The 21,954-nt window shown below is 40.2% G+C and overlaps 1 protein-coding gene across 1 annotated transcript; it reads right to left on the bottom strand.

The window, feature by feature from the left end:
- Positions 1 to 4,980: 4,980 nt before the first annotated feature.
- On the bottom strand, positions 4,981 to 9,203 carry LOC308119211 (endothelin receptor type B-like). The gene is made up of 8 exons (XM_080479077.1): positions 9,090 to 9,203; positions 8,495 to 8,976; positions 8,216 to 8,328; positions 7,832 to 8,036; positions 7,351 to 7,491; positions 7,103 to 7,236; positions 6,894 to 7,002; positions 4,981 to 6,189 (listed from the first exon to the last, which is right to left on the bottom strand). The coding sequence occupies exons 2-8, from the start codon at positions 8,909 to 8,911 to the stop codon at positions 6,019 to 6,021; spliced, it is 1,290 nt and encodes a 429-aa protein (XP_080335203.1). The 5' UTR covers positions 8,912 to 8,976; positions 9,090 to 9,203; the 3' UTR covers positions 4,981 to 6,018.
- Between the last annotated feature and the right edge of the window lie 12,751 nt (positions 9,204 to 21,954).

Below are 21,954 nucleotides of genomic sequence, written 5' to 3'. Positions count from 1 at the left end.
GCATTGAAACTCCAAGCAGTGCAGGGAAACAACACAAAGAGATGCTTGTCTTTTTGCTCTGAGATTTTTTTATTTTTTTTTCTCTCCTGGTTTTCATGGGGATAGAGGTGCTTATCACATCTGCAGTGCTGATAAGACGGCCTCTGTGCTTCCGTAGGCTATATAATATTAATCCCTCTCCCACGTCTGCAGATACACTTAAAGGAAGGTGACAAGCATGACATATCCAGGACCTCCTGATGGCTCGTGCTCTGGAGTGCAGCCGCTAAAAGAGCCCCAAGTACCCTCAAGTGATGTAAATTTGCAGGGGGAGTCCAATTTCCATCACAGTGCTGTCACTGCCATGGTCATTAAACTAAATCATCCTGCTGTGTGTCACACAGCTCCCATTTTAAAGTCCCCTCAATAATGGAGTTATACTTGGACTGCAGATTGCAGCACAACAGTGAATGTCTGACCTGACAGCAGCTGTAAGGCTTTCTTTCACAATTTTTTCCATCCCTCAAAATCACAGGCAGACCACATGCATGTGTGTTAAAGATATATTGGAATGATTAATTAGCTGAGGAACCTGTTTCTCTACTAGTTGAATCTATTATGGTTCACCTTGATACATACAGCTACTGTATGGTCTTTCCAATCAGTACTGACAACAAACCATTGGATATGATATGTTTTGTACATTCTTCTTGTTCTCTCACAATGTGGCGATATGGCGACACAAGACAAACCTACAATTTTAAAGGAGACAAAAAAACAAACAAACCACAAAGCAAAACAAAAATAAATAAATAAATAACACATCTCCACAAGCAACAACTCAAAATGGCATTTAAACTGGGAAAAATACATAGCTCACAACAACAGCAGTTTTGTTGTCCCGAGGCCCTGTTTCTAAAGAACTTGTTTCCTTTTGCCATTCCTCTCCTCAGAAGAGAAATGTACCCCTTTGAGTAGAAAAGACGAATGTGCTGGAGATCAGCTTCAGTGTGCGAGACAGTGGTGCCTTTTTGTTTGTTTCCCCTCTGGAGCCAAGCTTACCCTGGGAACCCTGCAGGCCAGGGAACAAACAGAGCTTTGTGAGCACTGACCCACTGTGCCCAGCAGCCAGACTGCAAACCTCCACTCCTGTGCTAATAGGAAACCACAGACGAGGAGACTGTGGCTGCCGAGGGAGGGAAGCTTTCTCGCATCCACCTGTGCTTTCATCATTGGCCATCAAAACAAGCACAGGCAGGCGGGGTGCTGTGGTGCTGTGGTGATCACTGAATCAAAGGCTTTTTCACCAACCCTCCTCTTGGCACCAAAATGAGCACAATGCGTTTGAAAACCTTAGCCAGTCATTCATTTTCCTGCATGGATTTGTCCTAATCAAGCGCGTGCACTCACAGCAAGTCCCTATAAATACTGCATGTCAATAGCCTGTCATAAATTTGCCTGTTGTTGCCCAGGAGGAATTAGAAGTGTGAACAGAAGTGCAAAGCGAACCACTCCAGTCAACATGTCCTACATTTGATTGCATGTTTTCCATTACATCCAGACATGAATGAAATAAACAGTAGTGACAGTCCATTTTGCACCTTAACCAGAACACAGAAACCCTTTTAGACTATCTCATTATGTTTTTTCTGCAAGAAAGCACAGCAATACATTTATAGATGCTGGCGTTGTGAAAAACCTGTTACCCACAGTTTTGTACCAGCATTAACAACCAAGACTCCTAACATTTGTTTTTTCTTTTACCCTGAATGGTCAGAAATACATGGTTGGATGAAGGGGGCCTCTGGTACACGGCTTAAATGCTTTTTAATCCCATGGTTGAATGACCACTTGCAGTTCTGCCCAGTAGTCTGACTCTGCCTGCCATTTGCAGGTCTCTGAAGTTTCCCTGCCTTTGGCTGGAGTATACACTTGCCTAAATTGCTCAGTCTTCTCTCTCTCTCTCTCTCTCTCTCTCTCTCTCTCTCTCTCTCTCTCTCTCTCTCTCTCTCTCTCTCTCTCTCTCTCTCTCTCTCTCCCTCTCTCCCTCTCTCTCCCTCTCTCCCTCTTCCGCTTTTGGATGCAATCCTCAATTGGCTATTAATTAAATGCCTGCTTGTATTGTATAAGGGAGGCTGCCTTGCTCATTTCACTAAGTTAAAACTCCAAATAATGTGTATAGACCTGCCCGCATCATTACAGCGATTCTCCTGGGTCACTCAATTACTGTGCACACACTGCAGGGATTTTTTTTTTTCACCTTGTATTGCACTGTGTTGCATGGTGTCCTTGTTAAACTCAAATAGAAAACCTGTAGTGTGGTGTAGGTCTAAATTGGACACAGTGCCGGAATTTGAACCATTGCTTTCCTTTGGACACACTGTACGTGTGACAGTGTGTGTGGTGTAGGCATCCAACCTGCAGTGGATGTCAAGGGATTCACACAAAACGGGGGGGGGGGGGGGGGGGGGGGGGGGGGGTCATGGCTGCTGTGAGAGGATGCTGTATAATCAACCCCATAAAACACACCACCTCACCCATGTCATCATGTTTCACCCCAGTCACTGAAATTTAATTTGAAGGGCCATGCCAGTGGGATCGGCATTAAAAAGATTCTCCATCAAAATATGGCATTTGTCTAAACTTCAGTCACTGTAGGATGTACCCCAGAATGTACACATCCTCTGGTGGGTTGCTTAAAAAGAGCTATAGATAGCTCAAAGCGAAATCAAATCAAGACTTCAAATCTACCAACTGTAAAAAAAAAAAAAAAAAAAAGGAAAAAAGAAAGAAAAAAGGGGAAAAAAAAGCAGCTCCTCCACAAAGCAATGTCAAGAGGCTTGCCACATGAAAGCAGAAGTTGTCTAAAGAGTTGCAGGAAGTACTGACAAAGTTTATGAAGAAAAAAGTAAATGTGTTTTTAATCCTCAGCAGCACGTGCAACAATGAGGGAGCCTGAGCGCTTAGATATGCCACCCCGGGGGCAGGCTCTATACTTAAGGCTTACAACAGCCTCATTATCTCCCTCAACTCACATCAGATCCTAGCAGCAGTTTGTCACAGGCAGGCTCCACTCTGCCAGTAGGCATCAGACCAATCCTCCTGCAACACTACTGTACATAATTGCCATATGGACAGCATTTTGAGCCAGACTGAAGACTAAAAAGCCCTCCAGGCAGATTCCCCAGATAACTAAATGAATATTTTATCTCATTTCCATCTAATTTGCACCACATTATTATACAGAACTGAAATTTTTAATTAATTGATAGAACAGATCAAACACAGGTTTACACTTTGATTTTCGGGAGCTGTTATTTTGATAATTTGCATGACTTTTTTCCCATGCCAAGCTCTTTAATCTCCCAGAAATTCTGCATCTCTATATAGAAACACTATAATAAAACATACAGCAAATTAATAACTGTCAGAGCACATGAAATGCCTGTCTTGGTTGTGTGAGCAGTTCCAGTGAGAAGTCCTTTTACCTGCCACCTCACTGATTAATTAATTTCACACTGTTTAATTAAATCCACAGTCTGGGGAGTCTGGGCAGCACCGTGGGGAGCCGTATTTGAGCCTTGTGTGTGTAGAGAGATTACTAAGGAAGGTCTGAGACTCCTGCTCTCTTGCTGATGTTGACACTGACATCAACCCTCTCTGAATACCAGAGCCTGATTGTGTCAGTGTCATCTGGCTGTTCTGCGCTTTTACTGCTGGGGACATGATAGCACAGCACCATTTGTTGATTATCTGCTGGTATTTTTCACACTGACAAGGGAGAGTTGAGCATTTGACAGCACTGGAGACAAATTAGTATTTGACACATCTTGACGTGAAATGCGCTGCGGCAAGCCGTGCTTTCTCCATAAGTCACTGAACTGTTCAAATACAGATTAATGATATGCAAATTGTAAATATAAAAAGACGATTTTGAAGTTCAAAATTCAGCCCTAAAGCTTTAAATTAGAGCAAGCAAGAGAAGCCAAAGAGACGGATTCAAAAAAAAAAAAATATGTGAAGATGAAAAACAGTACAAATTGGCATTAGCGTAAATGAGCATATTGAACCCTTGCATCTTGTCCAAAGCAGCTGAATCCAACAGTCAAAGCCTCTGAGACAGTTTCTCTTATGTCAGAACAGAAAGAGGTGCATGACTGTGTGAGCACAGCCGGCAATATGACTGTGTGGGCTGAAAAGCACGCATGTTAGTTCGTCTGTTCCACTGAAACATATTTTTTGACATCTCTAATCACAAACAAACACATTTTGAGACGTGTGGCTCAAATCTGTCTCCACGGTGCAACTTATGAATAAGATGTCATATCAGGGTTACAAGACTTGCAATACCCGAGAAAAAACCTATTTGGAGGGCAGTGTTTTTTAAATATGAAGATTTCTCCAGTTCTGAGCCTCAACAGGATTTTTTTTCATTTTGACTTTGATTTGCGTTTTATTTGGAAACCTGTTATTTGATTAGGTACATAATGATGGAAACCTGCTGGCTTGATGTGATGTGGAAACAGAATTTCCTTTGCGCTCTCTGTTTGATGTGCCATGCACTATTAGAGTAACAAACACTTGAAAACCTGTAGGGTGTAAAATGATGAAGGGGGAAAAAACTGAAGCAAAACAAGGCTGGCATTCTCTTTTTATGGTTTTCATATGAAGTGATTGTATTTCTCTTTAAATATTCTCTATTTGACTTCTCACCTTTAAAAGTGGAAAAAAAAGAGGAAAAATCAAAGAAGAAAATCTATACACACACACACACACACACACACACACACACACACACAAACACACACACACACGTATATATATATATATATATATATTTGTTGAAGGATCATAGCAGGTGCTTTAGGATGAAAGATTTGCTTGATCAGTGTGAAATACTTTGTGAGCCATGTCCTCGTTGCACCACACATCTGCAAAGGTGTCATAAGCATCACAAGAATTCACAGGCTTTTATTCCAACAAATCTTTTTTTTTTTTTTTGTGTGTTGAGTTTACGCACACAGGATAAACTTTTAATAGGCACTGCGGCACACAGCATCAAAACAGTTTTGCAGACTGATACAGGAAGAATGGCACTTTATTTGTGCTTGCCTTGTCCTGTGACAGGAAGACCTATCAGGTGCCCCCCCCCCCCCCCTCCGACCCCCCCGCCACTAGCACCACCACCACCACCACCACCTCCACACACACACACACACACACACACACACACACACACACACACACACACACACGCGCCCCTCCCATCCTTCTCTCCTCATGACCTCATTCTGTCATCTTCGTTTTCCTTCTTCCCCACTCTCAGGTCTTTTATAAAGTGTCTCCATGCATTACACATTTAACAATGCATTAAAAATAGGCCACCATCAATCAGTCATTCAGCAGCGGAGACAGAATCTACTTGTGGCGCCAATTTGGTGTGTTTCTCAAGTGTTCAGGATGGAGATGAATCCTATAAACTTCTCAGATGTGTACGTGTGTGAAACTTAACAGAGATGAAAAAAAACATTTATGTGCTAATTATACATAGTATACCATTTGAGGGGAAAAAAACAAAAAAAAACTCCTACCATGATAATTCTGAGTCCACATTTGCTTGAGTGTCTCTCCAGCGTGCTGAAAAGTGAGTTAAACTAATATACATGCAGGCGGTAAGCTGTGACAAGATTTCTGTTGATGTGTGCCAGGTTAACATTGTGCCCAAAACAGTGATTTGAGAACTGTGATGCACGATACAGGATAGGTACTAGGTTAAATCTGATGTAATGGTTGGGAGTGAGTCAAGCCTTGCGGGCAAATAGACGGAACAGTCTGACTCCAGGTTGCTCATGCCAAAGCAGATGTTCAGCTGACAACGGCACTACAAAAGACAGTGCATGTTACTCAGAAGGTATTTTATATGATCAGGAGGGCATGTCAAGGTTGCCAAGCTCCTTTGGTAGCTGTATTGATAGCCATGCATATTTAATGAAGCAGTATCGACAGTCTCACAGTGTTCTCGGTTGCACTCAAGCTTTGTTAACACAGCAAGGTGTTCCCCTGCTCAGGTGGAGGTGTGGACGTCTGCTTGTGAGCTTTGATGTTGTCGCTTTGCTCTGATGCTTGATCCTGCATCCTGGACTTCAAAACAGACTGCACCTCATCGTGAGTAACAGCTTGAGGACGTAGACACCGACTGCACAGACATGCCTGATGGACCACACACATAGATTGGTCAGAGAACAACATGATGTTTTTTTCACCATTAACTTCAAGTGATGAAAAAGGCATGTTAAAAAGTAGGTTTATGTGTGTAGTGTTCATGGGGGAATGCAATACAATTATTGAATAATCCACAAAACTGATCGAAAGCAGTTGTTTTCTTTCTTTGAGTACACATGTGATTTGTTTAAAACAGGCTTGTGTTGACAGAAAAATAGTAAGAATGAGAATCTAGACATAAATGTTGTATTAAAAAAACATTATTACAGGAAAAGATAGAAGTATTACGCCCTATGGAGTTTAAAAACCTGCCAAAACAAATGAAGGCAGGTTTCTGATATGTCTGTCTGCACTTGTAATGCAATAAAAGCTTTTAAATTTCTCCCCATGAAAATTGCCTTGAAGCTATGTTTTCTTTCCCTCATAACGCGTCACTTTGATTCAGTGACCAGCTATCTGGTGGACTGCCAAGTGTCTGCTTTTTTGTTTTTTTTCTGCCTGATGATGTTTTTCCAGACCATTTTCACTTATTGCACCCTCAGGTTATCACTTGCTGCAGTCTGGCCATGTTACAGACATGACTCCATATGTCCTAATGACACACCACAGCTCATGCGGCACAGCGTTTCCACCATATATCTTGAATTGCTAACGCTGAGCAGCACTACGCACAAAGAGAGTGAGAGTCTCACCTTGAAGCATCTCTTGAACCTTTTGCTGATGACGTACAATGCGATAGGGTTTATGCACGAGTTCAGGGAAGCCATATTAATTCCAAAATAGTCAAGGACAAGAAAGACGCTGAAATAGAAAGGAGAAAAATTAAATACATTTGACAAACTTAACTGGTTTTGTAATGAACAATAAAAATAAAGCTAAAGTTCCCGATACTTCCTCTTACCTCAGTAGCTTGCACCTATTAGGATCTTTCTCATCATATATGGTTAATTTCAAGAGTCTGCTGAGGTAAAGCGGCAACCAGCAGAGCGCAAACACAATCACCAGGCAGAAGACAGTTTTTGCGACTTCTCGTCTCTATAAAAAAAGAAAAAGGGCTCATAATCAATCCGCTTAAAAAAAAGCTTAATTATGTGTGGGATTATAAAATGTTGCGAAATGCACTTGGAAGTCAAAGAGTTTTCTCCCCACCTGCTTGATGTGGTCAATTAAAGTGCTCTCTGTATTTCTCAGCATCTTCCTGGCCATCAGCGTGTAAAAGACTGCGGTCCAAGCCAGCGGCATGCAGAAGTAGAAGCCAAAAAGCCACCAGTCTTTTACTGCTTTGTAAAACTGTTGATCAAATATGACAGAAACCCACACTCTGTCAGAGCTGCAGAATGACATGATATTCAGAGGACGCTATGATACAGCACCCATGAAACAATATTTGACAGACATGTACACAGGTTTACAAAGACATCTGCAGAGGGAGAAAAGAAAAAAAAAAAAATAGCAGGCATCTGTTTGGCTGAAGTTATGCGGAGAGGAATAACAGAGGTATTGTTTACATCAATCCCTTTCGACAGTTCTAAATACTAGTGTATGTTGGAAATGAAAAGGATAATCAGCTCCAACATGTGTGGATCTCTTCATTTTATCCTGTTGCGCAGGACTGACACAATCGCATTACCTGCATAAACTGCGTAGTTTGCATGGGATGAAGCAGACAGATTCTCAGATGCTTTTCTTTATAGTCCATTGTTATCATATCAAAGCCAACAACTTCAGGGACAGCCAGCAGGATAGAAATAACCCATATGAGGGTTATTTCAATTGCCGTCCGCATAGAAACCCAGATGCCTTTGATTTGATTCCAGGATACTACGGCACGGTATCTGCAAAATCAGGGAGAGAACATTTGTGTGTGGAAATAATACACTTTTTGTATTTTTTCAGCTGAAGAACATTTCAAGGGCTAACGCCGAACAAATCTACCTGCTTAATGAAAGACAGATAGTCGCCACTAAACACTATTTTCTTGGAGGGGATGGGATGGGGCTGCTTATCTCCTTACCTGTCAACACTCAAAGCACATAAGCTCAACACGGTGATTCCAACAGAGGTTTTCTGGATGAACGGGACAAGCTTGCATAATACTAAACCGAAGGGCCAGTCTTCTGCTATGAGCTGCAAAAACAACAACAACAACAACAACAACAACAACAAAAGGACAAAGACACAATAAATCACAGATAAGACGGAGGTTTCTAAATTCCGTGACTGGAAAACAAGATGAGATGATGACGCAACTTTTCCTCACTTTGAATGCACATAATGTGGCAAAACGACTCACCCTGTACGTGTTGATAGGAATGTCTATGACAACGTGGATGAGATCTCCCAAAGCGAGGCTTGCAATGAGAAAGTTTGGACCGCTTCTCATGGTTTTGTTCACATATATGATTTTGAGTAAGGCTGAATTCCCCACTATTCCAACGATGAACACAATTAAAGAGACCATAACATTAATATATTTGACGGTGTCTCTGATTCCTGCCGACTCCAAGCACATGGGTGGATGTGGTGTTTTTGGTCCGGCTGCCTTCGGTGGATGAACGGAGCCGTTGGATTTTTGGTTTCCTGGCATTATGAAACCCAGGGAGGTTGTTTCAAAGAGTTCAGATACTGAGGACGATTCTGAAAGCTGATCATCTGCCAATCCTGTGACAATCATGTTTCCCAAACACAGAACAAGAGCCACGGTCCTCATTTTCAAGGATTTCTTCCAAAATCAATGAAATGTGTGTTGTCGTTTTTTTATTTTATTTGCCAGCTCTGGACAGAAAAGGAAAGTTGCAATAAGAAGAAAAACATTTAGTTAATGTTAGGGATTCAGGTAATTTACAAGTGTGAACACAGACAGTGATACATCACATTCAGCAGCTTACCTTAGGTTGTTTGTCCAAAGTGAGTCTGTGAAAACCTTTTCAAAAGAAAGCTGTGAATTCAATACGAAAAGCTACTTTCTATGCTGGATGTTGTTGTGCTTGCTGTAAATGTCTGAAACCAACTGGGGGAAATCAGAGTTTTATAGACTATAGTATTGTTGTCAGCATTACTCATCCATCTGTCAGTAGTGACTGTAATTACTTCCCTTGATGCCTCACCCTTGAATGGAAAGACAGTGTTGAAGTGTGTTATCTGCTTTCATGCAGTGAGATCATTTTATAGGCTTCAGTCGGAGTATAGCATTACACTTCTTTCCCCTTTCTTTCGACAACATTTGGCTATTATCTGCTTTGACACGAAGGTTTCCAATAAAATCTAAATGTAGCAAAATGCCTCTTGCAGTGAAGAGATTTCAATGTGCTTAACGCTCGAAAGCTTTGATCACTCTGTCACGCTTCGGGTCTTCATTAATTATTTTAAAGGTAGTGTGTAACGGAAAAGCCACCTCCTGCTACCGCATGAAATTTTGAATGCACAGGAGCTTAATGCACTTCCAGCTGTACTTGAACAATAATGAAACTGATACAAATGGAACTGTACGGCATTCACTGAGTTTCCTCTGGAGACTTCTCTTTCAGCTGACTTCTCACGTCTTAAACACACGAGTCAGTCTCCATCCTCCCACAGAGGCACCGCCGCTGCATCTCCAGAGTCTTGGAGAAGGTGACTTCTTCCCTCGACAGCTTTATGACAGCCCGAGGAGCCTGGAGGAGCCTGGAGACGTGAGATGACGAGAAAGATCCCATTGTTAATAACACACCCGACAACTACGCCAGCTCTCCTTTGAACAGATCTGTGCCTCATTCCTGAAGAATGACCTTGAAACCTATGCGCTGGCATGTTTCCACAAGAGCTACAGATTAGGAAGAGTGAGCTGGAAATGAAAAACTATAACAACTATTCACAGCTAGATTGTCTGTGTACCTGACAGTGAAAAGACTTTTCTGTTTACTTGTGGGTCAACCGCTGAATAGAATCAAAATGCTGCATTCCCTGCAGGCAAGAGAAATCTTGGTATGAAGCATTTTCAAACACAAATGACTATTCCTTATTTATTTTATTTTCAACCTTCTGAATTATATTCCCATCAAGGTGTTACTTTGTTTGAAAGTATTTAGTTTATTATTTTTTTTTTATGCTTGAATCTTGATCCTATTTCCATCTGTGATGTCCGGCCCACAATGTCCAGTGATGGTTCATGTGTATCGGTCAAAAGTGCTCAAAAAGCTTTTTTACATACAAACTTCAATAAGCATGGTCTCTGCTGACTAGAATGAGTGCGTTGTTCAGCGGAAACATCATTGCTATGGAACATTTGCATTTGACCACAATATCATTTGCAGCCATGAATTATTCAGTGCAATAGAGTTTGCACTCACTGGCTCTCATAGATTTAGTCTCTGTGAAGAGATTCCAGCGTCCAGTGCAGGCCTCATGTCTAAACACATCTAAAGACTATTGAATTTTTAAAAGTTCATTTAATAGAGAGTCTGTGGTCTGTAATGGGTGATACCTTTCTGATTTTTTGGGGTTTGTCTACGTTATTTCAGCACCCGGATGAAATATTTAGAGGTGAAATGTTTATTGTCTTTGATTTGCAAAAACAGTGAAGCCAGACACTGGTGGATCAATCCACTCTCAGCAATAAACTAAAGCTGGAGCCTTTAAAATAAAAGTGTAGTTCTGCTGTGTTTTCTTTGATATTATTGATTGTGAATTAGATGACCTCTGACTCGCCAGACCATGACAGCGACTATGACCTCTTGAGACTCACCACAACACTGAGGTACCATCTTGTTAGGTTAAAAATACACGTATCAGCAAGGGGCAGTGGTAAAATAAGGAGCGGTAGAGTATTCGAGAAGAGGAATACAATGAAAAATGTGTTTTACAGTCAATTGAATTGACTGCATCAAATAACATAAAACTTTTCTCTGCACCAAGTAAATAGTTTCTTTAGCTTTATAACATTACAAACAAACAACCCCCCCCAAAAAAATAATACAATATACAGTATTATGCTGGCCTTTGCTATACACTAATGGTAAAAAGTATTAAGACAGAACAGTTTATTTAATTTATTTGAACAATTCTTTTTTTTAATGTGTTCTTTAACTTTCTGATAACTCAGTCACTCAGCTGGCATAAATTAAAGCTACAGATAGTTGTTTTTCCTCCTGGAGTTGTGACCAGGATGCCAAGACAAGCTAATGAACAAACGGGTCACTCTAAACAGAAAAATCCTAAACTGGATGAAGCCAAACAAAAGTGACATGTCTAATCTGGAGAACAGAAATAGTGGACTAATAGGATGAAATCAGAGCTTCGCTGTCCAGTGAGCAGCTGCTTCACAGAGATTATTGGAAAATGTTTTACTTACTTCTACTTTTGACACACGTTCACGCACGTATCCAAACTGCATCATGTTGGCTTTACTGTGCGGTTGTTCAATCTTCATCACGCGCAGAATATCAGGATGACTTCAGAGCAGTTTTTAGCAGATTGGTTTCAGTATGTGTCGGTACATTCATCAACGGGGGAACTGTAAAACGCTCTATCATAAATGAGCGTCAGTCAAGTAGGAAGTATTTTAATTTTGTTTAGCGAAGTAGAAGATTTGAGTAAAAGCAGTCAGACAAGGTTACGTTTTAGATGACGCCTTAACGGTTTTGTGTGTTAAGAGCTTAACAATTAGTCTGTTTTATTTATTTTTTTTCATTTGATTTTGAACATAATAAGTAAAAACTAAATAACGAGCACAATGAATGCAATGGAAATGAAAACTTAACTTGGAAAATGAGTAGGAAGACGGTTACGCTTAATCCTCTCCGGTCAATCTGTTTGCATCCTGTGGTTTTTTTTTATATAAAATGTATTGAATTTAAATAACGGCTCCACATTTCTTAATCTATTAAGATTAGAGTATGCATAGTTGCACTGACATTATATACAGTCGACAGAAATCCATATGACTTCATTGTTTTACATCCGCAACAAAGACAGACAAGTGGGGAGAAAAAAAAACATTTACTACAGATGACTAAAAGTGTTGGAGTAAAGTATTGCAGAAATTCTTTATCTTCCGTGTCTCTGGTCTCACCAGAGTTCATGGAGGTCTGCATGTCGGATAGGAGATTTATCACTTTGGAGAAGAGACAGATTGGGTGTGGGAGGAGCAGAACCTCTCTTTCAGCTGTCAAGGTAAGCTGTGTCATCAGTTTGGGTGCGAATGGGTCACCTGTTCCTGCCCTCTCGTGCCTCACATGACTTAGACAGCTGTCAAATTTCTAATTATTTCTCTCCGGTGCTGTTCAAAAGGAAATTGAAGATCCCCAGTTGTTACTGGCGGAGGTGAGCATGGACGCTGTAACCTGTGCAGTCGCGGTGAAGTCACTTCTTCATTCAGCCCACAATTCAAAAGTGAAATAAGAAAGTGTATTTACCTACATAGACTGCAGTTTTCACATACTTGAGTTACATGGTTACCTTCACACAGTACGTCAGTTAAATATTGTCGGGTGTTTTTCATCACTTCTTTGACAGATTTAGCTGATCTGGATAATATGCAATCACAATATATGTATAATAAACAAACTGTGCTATATATAATATATAACCTGTTAAAACTATTCAACAATTGACTGCAACATTAGACTACTGATGCTATGCAGATGTGTGATAAGTCATGATCTAGTGTCCCCTATAATATTAAATTTGTAGTAATTGCATTGCCATCTTAATAAGCAGCGATCACTCAACCTTTTACCGAGCATCTCCCTGTGATTTGCAACCTTTTTCTATTTTTTCCAGGCCATAGACAATGCGTGATCAGTAAATATTGATGTTGGTGTTGCTCGTGTGGGACACCTCGAATTACTGAAAATTATTTTAACAGCTTTGTAGTTGTAAGCACTCTTGGTGACATAAGTTCACTTCGGGGTTTGCGTTGCATGTTCTCCCTGCATCTCGGATTTCTCCGGGTACTCAGTTTCTCCCTGCAGTTCAAAAATATGCGTTTGACAATAATTGAACGGGCAACCGGTCCTATGTGAGCTGCCCTGAATTTGATAAAGAAATATAGAAGATGGAATAATAGATTGACAACAATCAAAATCATTATACAAACATAAAATTCCAATATTTTAATGCCCTGTCAAGGGTTTAAGAAAAAGAATAATCTTGTTTATCAATTTGCAGTAAATTAGTGTCAAAGATGTGCTGCTATGTAAAACACCCTCATGTTTTTATAACCCAGATGAAGGCATTATGAGCGCGGACCCCCTGCAGCTCAGGCACCTGTGGTGGAGCAGACTGGTGGGCGGCGGATGGGAGTGTTTGAGAGACTCCCTGGTTTGGTTAAAAGATGTTCAGAAAGGCACAATGAATGTTTAACAACAATATTTTAGGAATCAGTGCCAGTCATATTTGTTTGGATGTTTCTGCACAGTGTTATTTCTGATCTTATCTAATATCTAAAAACACATTGCAAAGTGTGAAGCTTCTGTAACATTTAATTTGCATTCGTTGATATTTACTGGGTTCAGTTTCACGTGCTTATGCCAGGTAGGAAAAATTAAAACTGTTTAAAGGAGGAAGAAAAACCTTGTTTGTGTCCACTGCTCCAGCACGGACTCAGACTGGAGTCAAGACAAACTTCACATGTTGTAAAAGTAGCGTGAACATTGCTCAATGCCTGGAAATCACTGTGATTGCTTTTTTTTTTTTTTTTTTTTTTTCATTTCCAGTGGGTGGAGGTGATAATATCAGAGGTTGAGAGGTGAGCGTTGCTCAGTATTTTTTTCTTGCTGCAGGTATCAAAGGTTGAATCTAAAAAGGATGTTCAAGCTGCTCATTGGGGTTATTTGCCTGGAGCTTTGTTAGCTTTTCACACACAGAGGCCATACTGGGAAGTGAAAAACACTTTGAGAGGGTCAGTGAAGTTTGCGTTGTTGTAATTTATTATTCATAATAATAATTGTTCTCACTTTTTCATGAGCATTAGAATCACTTCAATCTGTGGTGAACAGGCTTTCGCTGCAAAGCAGCGAGGCAAGTAAAAAAAGGTCTTTGTAATACAAATTTTTTCAGCCCCTTTGTCACGACGAAGCTTGAAGAATGACGAGTCTTATTTAGGAGCAGAGCACAAATGAGGCTCCGAGGCAGCCAGATAGAAAGACTGATGTGAAGGCTCATGCACTCACAATATGAGTGAGAACGAGACAGACACTGCTGGAAGGAGGTGAGCCTCATGCACAGCCTGTTAATTTGTCTGGTTTCATGAACTCCACAGATCGACCACAGCATTACGACCACAAACCTGTGAAGTGTATTATTCCTATTATCTTTTTCATCACGGTACCTTTTAGTGGGTGGGCTATACTAACCAGCGAGGGGACATTTTGTCCTGATAGTTGAGAAGTCTGTAAGTATTTAAGTGATTTTAAAGAAATGTGAAATTGTTATGGAGCATCTTCAATCCTGCAGCTCTTGCGGGGTGCTCCCTGTCTGCAGAGGTCAAGATCTATCAAAAGTGGTCCGAGGAAGGAGAAGTGGTGAACCAGTGAGGTTCATGGGTGGCCAAAGCTCGGTGATGCATGTGGAAAGTGGAAGCCTAGCCCGTGTGGTCTCACCCGGAGATTTACTGCGGCTCAAATTGCTGGATCAGATAGAAAAGTGTAAGAATACACAGTGGATTGACGTTTGAGGGCACGTGGGGAGCAAATGTGTTTGTGTTCTGGTGCGGGTGAACATGTGTGTTCGTTTCCTTTACTGTGACGTTGTGACAAATTGGACATTGGAGAGGTGGCCCGGTGTTATTAATAGGTGGTGGGTGGTAGAAAGGTCGGGAACCATGTCTGTATTTGATAGATAAGCAGCAGGCATTTTAAACATTTGTTGGAAAAAAAAAGCAGCTTCCAATTCTTTGTGATAATTGTTAGAGGAAGTTGGAGTAGCATCTGTTTTTTGTGCTTTGTTTTCTTCCCACTCACGCAGATACTAACTTGGTCATTGTCTAATGTTGGTTTAGACACGACTCCAAAGAACACCTAAAAAAAAAAAAAAAAGCACTTGTATAAAAACCCAAGTATTCAAACTTGAGCTTTGGCTCAACAAATAATGACACATATTAAGCATCCAGTCTTTCTTATACTTCTGACTGAAAAAATATGAATAAATGCAGACTCTTCATTATTTGCTCAAGGCGTACTGAAATCCGGCATAACACCAACAAGCTGTTAAAGAAGATTTTCTAAATCAATGATGAGTCTCACACCCCTCAGATAATTAACAAAAATGCTGCCCGCAATTTTTCCACAACAAAAAGAGACAGATGGTGAGCTCAAGGTATACTTATGCTTTTGTAATGGCATTGTTGTTGTTGTGGCCTTGCCTAAATCATGGGGATTTTATCCTCCGTCAGTGCCTGAATAAGAGCTCTTCTTACTCACTTCTGAAGGCATTATACCACCCCACCCCCACCCCCGCCCGCCCGCCCCCTCCTAAAAAAAAAAAAAGCCAGAAAAAAGAGCTGAGTCGATTGTATTTTCAAGAAACATAACCATTTTGTATAGTGTCTAAAGGAAGCCGTTAAGATAATCTGCAAATGTGGGGAATGTTTTCTGACCTCACATCCAAATGGAGCTGGTAATGTTTTGTATCCTTTTAAGCTGTGCACAAAGTGGGCAATCAAAGACTAGGTCAAAGTACAAATGAGAGGCTACATTTGATCTCGTTGATAAAAAAAAATAAAAAAAAGCGTTTGCACGGAGTTAATGATCCTAATAGACAAAGTTATCCTTCTGGGAAAGCAGCCATTATAATATCCTCCGCAGAAGCTTCTGACTTACACTTACATAATCTTGGAGGACAAGGACGTAGCACTCAGCATCAAAGGCACTTTGACGAAAACAGGCTGCACCAAATGCTCTCATCCCAGTGGAATGAGATGGTAATTGTTATGCCATTAAAGTTATAATTTAAATAAAGGCCCCACTGAAATAAGGTCTTAAACTAAGGGTATGACATTTTGAGAAATACGCTCATTCACTTTCGTGGTGGAGAATAAGATGAGAAGATTAACACTCCTCTCGCACAGGAGCGCCACGTCAATCTTCTCATCTAATCTGAAACTTGAAAGTGAATAAGTGGCCTCCCCCAAATGTAAAAACTATTCCCTTATATCAATTATAAATGCAATAACGCCTCAGAACCCTGACAAACGACACCGCCTTTATCCTCAGTGTGAAGTGTTTAAGACATCTGAGTTTTCTTACAATACTTTTTGACTAGCAGAATCACACTAACCTCTTGGGTTTATTTAAAGGTTGAATCTGATCCCTGGTTGGGATCTCTGCTTCAGTGAGAAAGGAGATTTGACAAGGTGCTGGAATTGGTTCTATTTTGATCCCCATCCATGCACCTTTTTTTTTTTTTTTTTCAAGCCTGTCACCTTGATCCCTCAGCCACACATTATTGTGCACATGCACTCACACAAATGCACATATGTCTGTTTTGCACATCAGGATAACACTGTCTCTTGACTGTGCGAACAATGGAGATAATAAATCTAAATGCAGCACAGATTGTGCCTGCTGTGACTTAATGTCTCTCTTATACGTGAGAATCATAGAACCCATAATGTAAGCCGAATGCGACAAATTGTTGCTGCTTTTATTGATAATCAGTGGCTTATTACCCGTTTAAGAAGAAAAAAAAAAAAAAAAAGGGGGGGGTCCTTTATTGATTTGTCCTGCAAGCCAAGAAAAGCAAGGGCAAGACATCCTGGAGAGATAAAGCCGAACAAACCGAACAAAGAGCAGGGAGATTTACTGTCTGCTCGACCAGATGCAGACCTGCATCTGCAAATCTGCACAACATTAAGCCACATTATGGCAACATCACCCCGATGCAGCAGTTTAACAAACAAAATGGAAAAAGAGAAGTCACCCGAAAAGATAAAGGCCTGTGTAAATTAGGAGAGAAAACAGAACGACAGTGCAAGAGTTCACTGCATTAATTGTCTTATGTGTCAGCTGCCTCGAGTCATTCAGAGTTAAATCTACACTTAGAGCTTTATAGATAAAGATTTGTAGATGATTGGGTCAATTGTTTAATACAGTTTCAGTTAACATTACATAACAGCTCATAATGAAACTTGGCAAAAGAATTTTAAAAGAAAACTTTTCTATGAATGAGAAAACAAAACTTACATCTCACAGATGCCATGCAGGAAGCTGAAAGAAAAAAAAGCAGTCAGTGTAGACCAAGCTCTTACATGGAGGTCAAACACATACAGGAAATTGTCAGTATTTAAGTACTATGTCTGGGTAGTGACAGGCTGTCTTTCAGTCCAACTATAAAGCAACAAAACACCAAAATTGTGTGGAATCTATGCTATTTATGGATGGCATTTTCTTCTTGGCATGACTAAAGCATGCACTGAAACGCATCCGGCAGAGAGGAGCATCCTGCCCATGTGGAGGAGTTCAAGCACCTTGGGGTCTTATTCACGAGTGACGGGAGGAAGGATCATGAGCAAGGCCAAAGATTGAGACAAGCAGTCGCTGTAGCAGAACGTTGTCATGGGGGAAAAAAAAAAAAAAAAAAAAGCTGAGCTCTCTGTTCATCAGTCTACATCCCCACCCTCACATACTGTCATGAACTCATGACCTGTAGAATGAGGCTGAGTTTTCTCTGCAGGGTGACCGGCTTCAGTCGACATGATGACGGATCGAGAGACTCAAAGTCGAGAAACCACACCTCCAGATTGAGAGCAGCTACGCACTTAGGTAGCTCACAGCCTGATTCGGATGCCCACTGTCACCTCTCATTAGAGGTTCACCAGGCACGTCCAACTGGGTGGAGACCCCCGGGGTCAGGTCAGGACAAGCTGAAGAGCGAGAGCAAGATTTGGGTGTAGTTGCCCGCACCCCATAAGCTCACGTGGACAAATCAGAAAATATATGTGGAGATTTTCCGTGTGAGGAAGACACAGCAAACAGAGGACAAAATACAAAGTAACAAAAGGTTCCCTAGATTTGCAAAGGCTATTATTTTTTCTTTACAGATTGAGCATCTGAAATATAGTTAAACAGATTGCCTTCAAGAGCTTGACAAGAACAGGCAGCGTTTAAAGAAACGACAGAATCCAAGTTGCTCATTTAAATAGAAAAACACAACTTGCACAAATGTGCCTTCTACTTAATAAAAAAAAAAAGGGTAAAGAAAAAAACTCAGCCGTCACACAGACACCAAGTTATAAATACAACCCATCTGTCATCTCCAAATAACACCCTGCCTTTTTCTAATTTTACCTAATTCGAAACTAGTTGCCATCTGTACAAGCAATCTACAAACATAAAATGATAATAACAGCAGCCATTAAATGTGTGACTGCTGAATATTGTAACATAGCAGTCAGCTGGACATTCTGGTCCACAATACAAAGCTGGCACCAGAACTGAAGCGTTGTTTGGCATAAGTAAAACCCACAGTGGCATTTTTTTAATATGCTTTGTGAGAACAAGTCATATCAAAAGCTATAGAACAACTGTAGATGTGGAGTCGTCATGAATTATTGATGCGTAATATTCTGCAACTCTGTTCCTGTTGCCAAACATGGGTATTTTTTTCCGAAATAATTAAATCTACCAGTCAGATTCTTCAACAAAATGTTTTCCCCCAATGAGCTTTTGGGATTACAACTTTCTGGATTTGTCTTCAGTTTCAGTCTGGAGAGTGGTAAAGGTCATGTAGTGAACATCGTATCAAAAATGAACCTCTAGTATTCCTTTGATAAACCCTGTAAGAACATCCTTTATTTATAAAACCAAGACATTGTAAAGCACACCACACAGGGTTCTGTCTCTCTGTGTATACCTGCTCTATCAAAAGACTCTTTCATGCGCGATGATGTATTTGAAATCTATTTAAAACACATTTGAATGTAACTCCAGTTTGCTCACAGCTGTTGGTAACACTGATGGTGACCTATTACAAGTCTTTAGACTCGTGGAATAATTTATTTCCACTTTCTTGTTACTATATATGGCCGACTGCAAGACTGTTAATTAGTTGTTATTCCCAAGTCTTTAAATTATTGAGCTCGTACATTAGCTAAAACAGTATGTCGCTGTTGTACTCTTAGAGTTGGTACAGTTACTGCTGATTACTAAAACACTTGACCCACATGAGCAAGATTCATTCTGCTTCTTTTTGCCTTACTTTCACCCAATCTAATTTACATTTCCATTAAATTATAGCTGGGTAGGCTTCATTAGGTTTTGCAGTGTCCAGAGTATCACAACAGATGGCATGCAACTACAACATGTTGTGTATGTGAAATCCAATTATTAGAATAGAATAGAATAGAATAGAATAGAATAGAATAGAAACAAGGTTATATTCAGCAGGAACTGAATTAAAATTACAAAATGTAAAAAATGACTAAGCACACTGTGCATTATGCATGATGATGATGATGATGATGATGATGATGATGATGATGATGATGATGATGATGATGATGATGATGATGATGATGATGATGGTGACATGGTTAGTACTCTTACCATGATCAGGTTTGTGGGTCTTTCTGTCTGCAGTTTGCATGTTCTTCCTGTGTTTGCTTGGGTTTTCCATCGTTTAGTAAAAGTAATAAAATGTAAACTATACATAAATGAAACATTACTCGCGAAATAGACATTTTCTACACTTGCATGCATGTTTTCTTTCATATGTGAAATCGGTGAGTTATTTCAAGCTGTTTGGTTTTTAGGCTGTCTCCGTGTCGTCGCTCTCTTCAACGTAAGCCAAAAGCACTCGGTCGGAAGGTTTCACCACCTGCTGCAGGACTCCTTCTTCTTCTTGTCACTGAAGAAAGCCTCTTGATGTCTCTGGTTTGCACAATCAAACACCACCCTGATGGTGCTGCTTGATGGATAACAATCTAAACATCTAAAGAGTTAAGGCTTTTGCACAGCACTTTGTCTATGCAGTGCTGTGCGGTAATGGGCATGGTGAGAACCCGAGAAGAAGAGATCAAATAAAGGAAAGGAAGTAGATCTAAAAGAAGGACACGGGCACGGCAGCCATGGTTCACAAGGAGCAAAACATGTCGCTTTCATTTAACCATTCTGAGAGTCTTTTGTGCATTTGTGGTTTCTCTGCTCACCTCTATTTCTGTTTGTAAGTCAAGGATAGCACAGAGATGATGCAAACATCTCGTTCACCGGGCAAGTCAGGCGAGCTGGATTAAATCCTGCATTTATAAATAAAGATATGTTCAGAAGAAGAAAAAAAAAGCCACAAATACACAGACTTTCAGCACAACATCATCGAGAACGGACACTTATGCAGGGAAACAAAGACAATACAAAAACAACTCTTGCCTGCATTGTTTTAGAGGTTTTGTTAGAATGATCATGGGGAACATAAATCTGATTTCGTAAATTAATTCCAACACAAACATACACAAAAACCAAAACAAATAAAGGAGCAGATATAAATATAAATGAGTCAACACGGGTATAAATTATGCTAAAACGGTAAATAAATGTGGCATCCTCTCCATTGTGCACATTTGTTTAATTTAAGCTCAATCAGCTCTGCCATGGGTTTTCTATTTAACTTGTCTTTGTATCCTGCCGTCCTTTAACCTAGATTGCATAAGAGGGGCAGAAGATTAGAAACACCAGTTCATCACAACGGCAAACAACAACCACGTCACCATGACCGTTGAGGTCAAAATGCTCACTTGCTGCTGAACGTATTCCACCCACTAACCAGTGGCAAAGAGATTATTAATTTCACATTTAGTGGTCATAATAATAACAATAAAAGGAAATCACCGGCAGACCAGAGGTATCTCGACAGCCTCTTTTGGAAACAAGAGCATTATGTAGTAATAAACCATGCACACAAATTAAATTAAATAAAGATTCCTCTTCAGAAGATTAATTCTCTTTTGTAATGGTGTTTGTTTGTTTTTTACCTTTTGAACGGTGCCACATTTGTAAGGAATATGTATTTGTCGAATGAGTAGCAGAGCTGAACATGCAGATAGTGTCCATAAGAAAAAAATAAAAAATATTTACTGAATCTTCTCTGCCAAGCAGCTTTTCTTTGCTCGTTTGTTTGTGTTTTTTTTCTGTTGTTTTTTTTGGTGGAATGGGCAAAGTATTGGCAATGTACCAAGGTATTCATTGAACAAATGAGGCACTTGATTGTCAGCATGTGGATGTACCAGAAGCTCAAAGCAACAGACAATAGCAATGCAAAGAAAAGCTGTTTGGCAAGGGTGGCGAGGATTTGTCTTTTTTTTTTTATTGCCACAACCGACTCAGCTCTGCTGCTCATCCCACAAATACATATTCCTTACAAATGTGGCGCTGTTTCAAAAGGAATTTAACATGGTTTTGATTGGATTGCATTGTCAAGAAGAATTGTTACAGTGAAGAAATCATATATCAAAAAACAAACGCCTTTAATTTTTTTTGGGGAGTAGATTAAATAATTTGCAGAACTGGTGTTGCCCCTTACACCCAACATTTCCATGGAGTTTCTGCATCTGTGCATGTCTGATAGGTCAATGCTGGTAATTCTTTCTGCAGGGTAGTTGAGCGGAACTGCCTGAATCCCTCCTGGTTTTGGAGATATTAATTAAACGAGGTGATTCAGGATGGTTTGTACCCAGCGATCTATGCTTTTGATTCAAGTTGTCATCAGAATAAGTGTTTGGTGAATGACTGTAAACGTCTGGGATAATTATGTTTTATGCTTTTTCATTACATGTTGGTTGAATTC

This window comes from Lipophrys pholis (assembly GCF_963383615.2).
Source record: "Lipophrys pholis genome assembly, chromosome: 13".
NCBI classification, from domain to species: domain Eukaryota; kingdom Metazoa; phylum Chordata; class Actinopteri; order Blenniiformes; family Blenniidae; genus Lipophrys; species Lipophrys pholis.
This window is presented reverse-complemented; position numbering and strand designations above follow the sequence as displayed.

Excerpts from the sequence above, each read along its gene's own strand:
- LOC308119211 (XM_080479077.1), bottom strand. The coding sequence starts at position 8,911 with ATGAGGACCGTGGCTCTTGTTCTGTGTTTGGGAAACATGATTGTCACA. Across the intron at positions 7,492-7,831 it reads AAACTACGCAGTTTATGCAG|TTTTACAAAGCAGTAAAAGA; the intron begins GTAATGCGATTG and ends TTTGATCAACAG. Across the intron at positions 7,237-7,350 it reads TAATTGACCACATCAAGCAG|AGACGAGAAGTCGCAAAAAC; the intron begins GTGGGGAGAAAA and ends CTTTTTTTATAG.